Source organism: Aplysia californica, unplaced genomic scaffold (genome assembly GCF_000002075.1).
Source record: "Aplysia californica isolate F4 #8 unplaced genomic scaffold, AplCal3.0 scaffold01315, whole genome shotgun sequence".
In the NCBI taxonomy this organism is placed as follows: domain Eukaryota; kingdom Metazoa; phylum Mollusca; class Gastropoda; order Aplysiida; family Aplysiidae; genus Aplysia; species Aplysia californica.
In genome coordinates, this window is record NW_004798585.1 from 155,245 (window position 1) to 161,816 (window position 6,572).

Here is a 6,572-nt window from a genome sequence, read left to right on the forward strand (position 1 = left end):
ATCATTTCCTCGATGACATTTGGTTTAGTGCAAAGCCCATTTTCACCCTGTGGGATATATGTTAACTCCAAAAATGCTGTCTATTGAGTACCCCACTCTATTGTCTCTTAGTGAACATGTACAGTGTATGCGACTTTAAAAACTCATGGTTCAGCAGGTCCTTGTGTTAGGGCACCACTGAACATTTCGAACGACACGTTAAAAATGTGTTGAGTCCAAAGAAGGGAATGTGGAGCACTGCTTCCAGGAATTTCAGAATGAAATCATTAGTTTTTTTAAAACTCTGTAAAAGTAATTAAATACTTTTTATTGTTTAAACATTACAGGAATGGAAAATTAATGTCAAAGATAAAATAAAGAAAAAGGTCAACTAATCTTTTCACGACTTCTTTCACAAGATTTTTTTAAATATTGGTAAACTTTGCGTTTTCGGGTGATTTTTGTTTTAGCCGTTTCAGTTTTCAAAACAAGTTTCTTTTTTGTGGATTTTATATCAAACCAATTCCTTTTCAATGAATTATGTCAATTCCAAATTACAGCATTCTAGTACAATGTTTGTGCAAAATATTCAGAAAAAAAGTTGTAAAGGTTTCTTTAGATCACCCTGTATTTCGCTGTCTATGGCTGGGTACCCATTCTCTCCGGGTTGAAGTGAGAAAAATTCGTGTTAAGTACTCTTTTCAAGGATACAACCAAGGGACTGCGGTTTGAACCCCTGAACCCACAACCTCACAATTACGAGTCCGGTAGCCTAATAGGGGGTGCCAATTAGCGCGAGCGGGTCGGTCGGGTCGCGTCGACGGGTCGGATCGTTTTCTGGTGGTTTCAGGGAACACTACAACCCGCGGCAATTGTACCCGACGACCTGGAAGTTAAACTAGAGAAACCTTTAACCTCAACGGCTTCCAGGGCTCCTTTCCGCAGTTCCCTGTTGCAGTGCTGCAGCAGCCTGGAATCCTATAAACATGGGTTACATCGATAACTTTCTATTATTAAAAGATCGTTTATAACAAGACAGTTCACTCGACCAAAAGAGTGTCCGCGGAAGTTACTGTATCCGTCCTCGTGTACCTCTAGGGCGTCGAGGGGAGAAAGAGCTTCCTGTCTCTAGCAAGTTTGATGGCCTGGATCCAGGTCTCTCTTGGTCTTCCTCTTGCCTTGTACCCTGGTACTTTCCTGTAGTAGGCTGTACTGGCAAGCTGGTTAGGTGCCATACGTGTGAGATGTCCAAAACCGCCTGATTGTGTTCCTTTGAATGTAGTGGAGGACAGGTGTTGTTCCCACCATTTCTCTAATCTTGTTGTTTCTGATCATTTCCCGTCTTGTTTTGTTGACGGCTCTTCTTAGCCATCTCATCTCGCAGGTGATTATTTTACGTTCCAGACTTTTAGTCCGAGTTCATGTCTGGCACTGGTTGGTCAAGGTGGGGATAAAGATAGAGTTAATGAGCTTGGTTTTGGTCTCAATGGGGAGGATGTTTGAGGAGTAGGGCAAGCTGGTGGCTGACGCTGTTTGCCTTTTGTACTCTCGTCTCAATTTCTCTGTTGAGAAGTCTGTCTTCGGAAAAGAGGCTACCAAGATACTTGAACTCGCTGGCTTGTTTCAGTGGATTTCCGTCGATGGTGATGTTAAGGTGTCCAGGTGTTCTTCTGATTTTCATCGTCTCCGTTTTGCTTTTACTGATCTTCATGTTGAGCTTTTCACATTGTGTATTCAGCCTGTCTGTGTGCTCTTGAGGTTGATCTTCTCTCTCGTATGCCAGGTTTCGATCGTCCGCAAATAGCATCTCTTTAAGGTCTGTCGTGTTGGGGTTTGCTTCTTTTGTAAGTCTCTGTCAGCGTGGTCTTGAACAGTGATCAGGTTTCTTCTGCTGTCATTTCTGAGCTGTCTACTTCCTTCAGCTTCTGTGTGACTGCTGTCTTCACTTCCTGTCATACTTCTTCCTTCTGGAGTTTTCTTAAGTTGACCTGTCCGTCTGTTTCTTTCCTCTTTCTTTCCTTCGTTCTTTCATTCCGCTACTTTATAAATAAGATAACTGGACGGTGGTCAGTGTTCAGGGCTGCATTTGGGATGGCTCTCGCGTCCGTGGTTCTTCTTCTATTCGTGTCAAGACGAAATCTATCTGTGATGATACATTCAGATCGTTCCATCTGTACCAAGTTTGTTTCTGACTGGGTCTGTGTTGGTAAAAGGTGTTTGTGATCCACGGTGCGTATTTTGCACACAGTGCTAGTAGCTGTTCCCCGTTGTAGTTGCACTCTGTGTTTGTGTCGCTGTGTGGGCCTAGGAACTAGTCTCTATGTGTTCTTCTCTTACCCACTCTTCCATTGAAATTTCCCATGACAATAAGTTCTTCCCTGTCTGTGACGGTGCCCATGGTGTCTGCCATCTTCTCAAAGAAATCCTCTTTTTGTTCTTCGCTGCAGGAGTCATTGCAAGGTGCATAAGCTTGGGTGAAGTTTGAGATCTTTTGTTCTCCTCTTACTCGGATTTTGATAATCCTCTCCGAGATAAACTCTGTTTCCAACACATTCTTAGCAGTATCCGGGTGTAGAATAAAATCTACACCATGTGTTGCCCTAGTTGTCCCATCCCCGCAACTCCAAATCAGGACGTAGTCCTCAAGGATCTGTTTGATTCCAGTTCCCTTCCGTCTGCTGTCTGAATTACCATCATCGGTATTCTCCATCTCTTCATAAAGTCGTCCCAGAAACTTTCCAAGTGCTCGTTCTTTCTCGTCGTCCTCTTCCGTTTCAGGGTCGTTTTCCGTTTGGGTCCGTCTGTTTCTTTCTCCAATGATTTTCTTTAACAATAAATAATCCATCACCGGCACGCTAGGCTTGTCGTGGTTTCACCAGAGCCCCGTTAGCCGGACGTTTCAAGGTGACCCGGGATTGTCGTCAAGGCTACCGTAACGGTCATATGAGTGAAACCCACGTCATACATCTTCCAAATCCAGCAATCCCACACTTTGTCCGATTCCACCCCCCGCAACGATGGACCTGTCTGCTTCTCTCACAGAATTCTACACTCATAGAACGGGCACTGTACCACGTGACCTGTGAAGAATTGAAGACCGAAAACAATGGCGTCTCGAGGGCAAGATTTATCGCTTTCGGAAGTAACCCTATATAGCTTTTAAAGCAACAGCGGCTTTTACAAACGAGTGAAAAGTGGAACATTTACTGTTTAGTTTGTAATTTTGAGTTTCAAAATTCACTGTGCAACCTGGAGATTGGAATTATGGTTTAAATTGTTGTGTTTTTGGGTGCAACAACAGAAAAAGCAGAAATAGAATAGTATAATAAGGTCTACAGAACTGTGAAAAAATTCGTGACGCTGATGGGATTGTTCACAACACTTCCAGCTTTCCACACACATTTTGCATACGCATATGGCCTACGTTATTCTTTAGTAGCAAAACTTGATACAAGAAATTGGTTTTACACTGAACCTATTTTTTTCACTAGATCTAATTAATGTTCTCAAAACATGCGTTCAATGATTAGCTTTATGTCGCCAGCAGAAGTAGAAAAAAAGGACGGACTTGCTTTTAAAAGAGATTTAGCTCCAGCTGTAAACTTTTTAAAAACTTCTGTAGAAACCATTGACTGAGATTTAAAAAAAAATATTAGGCTAGTATTTATTAAAGAATTTTCTTTACAGAAATTTCTATAATAATATATGTGTACAAATGTTAGAAAAAATATTCATCTGTTAAGACGAATTGATATAGATCTAAGTCATTGTGCAAAAGTAGGAGAATTTAATCTATCCATGTTCGATCGTTCAGTACCCTAGATATTTGATATGTTGCGCCACAAATTTTTGACGGCACGCTTAGTATTATAGTTATAGAGATAGCATAATTATTTTCATCCGAAACATTTAGTTCCGCATCTTTACACCTTCTTGGGCCTTTATAAGCACATACTTTAATTTTGTTACTTTCATAAGTGTTTTTGAAAGCATTTTCAATTCCTTTCACTTTCACTTCCCATGCGCGGGCACATATCATGATTACAATTTTAAAATGTATTTTTATAGTAGAGGGTTTTACGGCGCTCGCAACTGCATAAGGTCATATGAGCGCCAAGGGGTGGGTGTCAACAGCGAAGTCTTTACAGGGAATCAGACTTACTCTGCTCACCTCTCTAGCTTCAACAACACAAGGTCTGCTTCGACTATCAAGGCCCCCCAAAATAGCAGGTCACAAGAGTGACAAACATACAAAAGAAGAAGAGGAAAATGACAATAGTAAGGATCAGGAAAGAAAAAGCAGCAGTTCCCTGTTGTAGATCAGGCACAGTTATGAGCGTGACATGAGTCAGCCCATGTACAATTCTATTATGCTTGAACGAGAAATGTCCCCCCCTTTGGGAATGGCCTAATGACACTTCAGGCAGTGGCACTGCCCCGGGGGGTATGATTATAATTAAGATTCCAGATCTGACGAATAATAGTGTATAGTGTTGAGTTAGCGCCCAATGCATTGCAATGCGCGCTATTATCAATTATTGAATTGTAACAGGACTTCAATTTGATCAGTGACAAGAGACCACTTTTACGTGTTCATGAATGTGTGTTTGTTTACTGTAGCGGGGACGAAAAATTAAAGATAAAAAATTCCAGATCTGACGAATGTATGTATATGAAATAGCGTAATACTGCTGGGTCTGCCAATGCCTTGCGATACGCGCTTTTACGAATTAATTGAATTGTAACAGGACTTCGATTTGATCCGTAACAAGAGACCACTTATTTTTTCTTATACGTGTTCAAAACTGTGTGTTTGTTTACTGTGTGCGGGCATTAAAGATTAAAGATTCCAGATCTGACGAATGTATTTATTAACGTAGGCCTATAGGGCAGGGTTAGCCAATGCCTTGCGATGCACGCTTTTATAAATTAAATTGAATTGTTACAGGACTTCGATTTGATTCGTAACATGAGACCCCTTATTTTTTCTTATACGTGTTCATGAATGTGTGTTTGTTTACTGTGTGCGGGGATTGCAGGGGGGGCAAGCTCCATCCCCTCGACATGTGATCTCAGGGTATGGGGATACATTCTTCTCAAAATGCACACAGCTCTGAAATCCTTGGCTAGGGATCACTTGCCATGGAACTCTTTCTGTTGTGACTGTAGACAAGTTTCTTCATTATCACATCTGAATGAGCCTATCATTCATGCATTAGAAGCCATACTCTCAACACACAAAAATATTACTTTGAACATTCAGGAAACATGCCAGTTCCACTCTTGTTTACATTGTTTTGCGTTATTGGTTTTTATGTGTAAAACAATATTTGAGGCCTCTTCAGCATTTTTGTGTTTTTGGCAGCATGTATAATAGGCCTATGTATTTTATGTGCAACCGACACATTCTCCAATCTCTTGTTTTTGTTAGATTTGCAGGTACTTTAAACAAAGCATGTTAAGTACACAGTATATTTCACTGATGTAAACACAGAGATGAATTCTTAAAGTGAGAAATAATACCTTTCCTCAATATATTATAAGCTCAATTTATTGATCTCTTTCTAATAAATTGGAGAAAAGGTTTATATTGATCTTTTTCCTTGCTGTGGATGGCCTTATGTTTAATGACAAGTAATTGTAGTGAGCATGTTAGTGTCAGCGTTCCCTTTATTGTAGTACTAATCAAGACTATATCGAGATATTTTGCCAACAGAATTAATGTTCATAATTAGCTTATAATTGTTATTATCAAGTGTATTGTGAGTGTGAAGATCTAGTTGATCTAGATCTAGATTCTAGATCTATCCCCATCCCATCATTAAAAAACAAACCAACGACACAAAAACATTGCAACCTTGCCAATTATGACATACTGTTGGCAATACAAATTATGTAGCATTTCACAATATTTCTTCTTCAAAGACAGTTTTAAAATACTGACGTAAGGTGTCTTCCAAGCCCTACCACTAGCATCAGCGTGCATAGCAACGCGAACTCTCGCTGTGCGGCGCAGTCAAAACTGCCCTCAACATGCCGCCATGGTCAAGTTTCAATTCCTCGCAGCGAATCAGCGATCGCGAAGAGGGGAGTTCCGCTTCTAGGCTATTAGAGTAGAATTCTGTGGCTTCTCTGAACTGAAGCAATGGGATCACAGTTTTAAAGTAGAAGTAGTGTCTAGGGTTACAGCCAACTGGACGGTCACATCGTTCCGCGTGGTTGCTTCACGCTTTATAGCCTTGGGGCTTAAACTGTCTGTCTGTCTGTCTGTCTGTCTGTCTGTCTGTCTGTCTGTCTGTCTATCTGTTTGTCTGTTTGCCTGTTTGCCTGTTTGCACCTGCCTTTGTCTCTGTCTGTCTGTCTGTCTGTCTGTCTGTCTGTCTGTCTGTCTGTCTGTCTGTCTGTCTCTGTCTCTCTCTCTCTCTCTCTCTCTTGCTATTATTAGTCTTAGAAACGCTTGTTTTGTTTTAGTGTACTGTTTCAAATGCATTTTCTTTTTTCCGTTGTATGATGATTCAACGAGCTAAACCTTCCCTAAAACAACACACACACACACACACACACACACACACACACACACACACACACACACA

At 40.9% G+C, this 6,572-nt stretch overlaps 1 protein-coding gene across 1 annotated transcript; it reads right to left on the reverse strand.

Annotated features, from left to right (window-relative positions):
- Positions 1-2,290: 2,290 nt before the first annotated feature.
- Positions 2,291-2,824, reverse strand: LOC106013819. The gene has a single exon (XM_013090517.1). The coding sequence runs from the start codon at positions 2,822-2,824 to the stop codon at positions 2,291-2,293; it is 534 nt and encodes a 177-aa protein (XP_012945971.1).
- Positions 2,825-6,572: the final 3,748 nt, after the last annotated feature.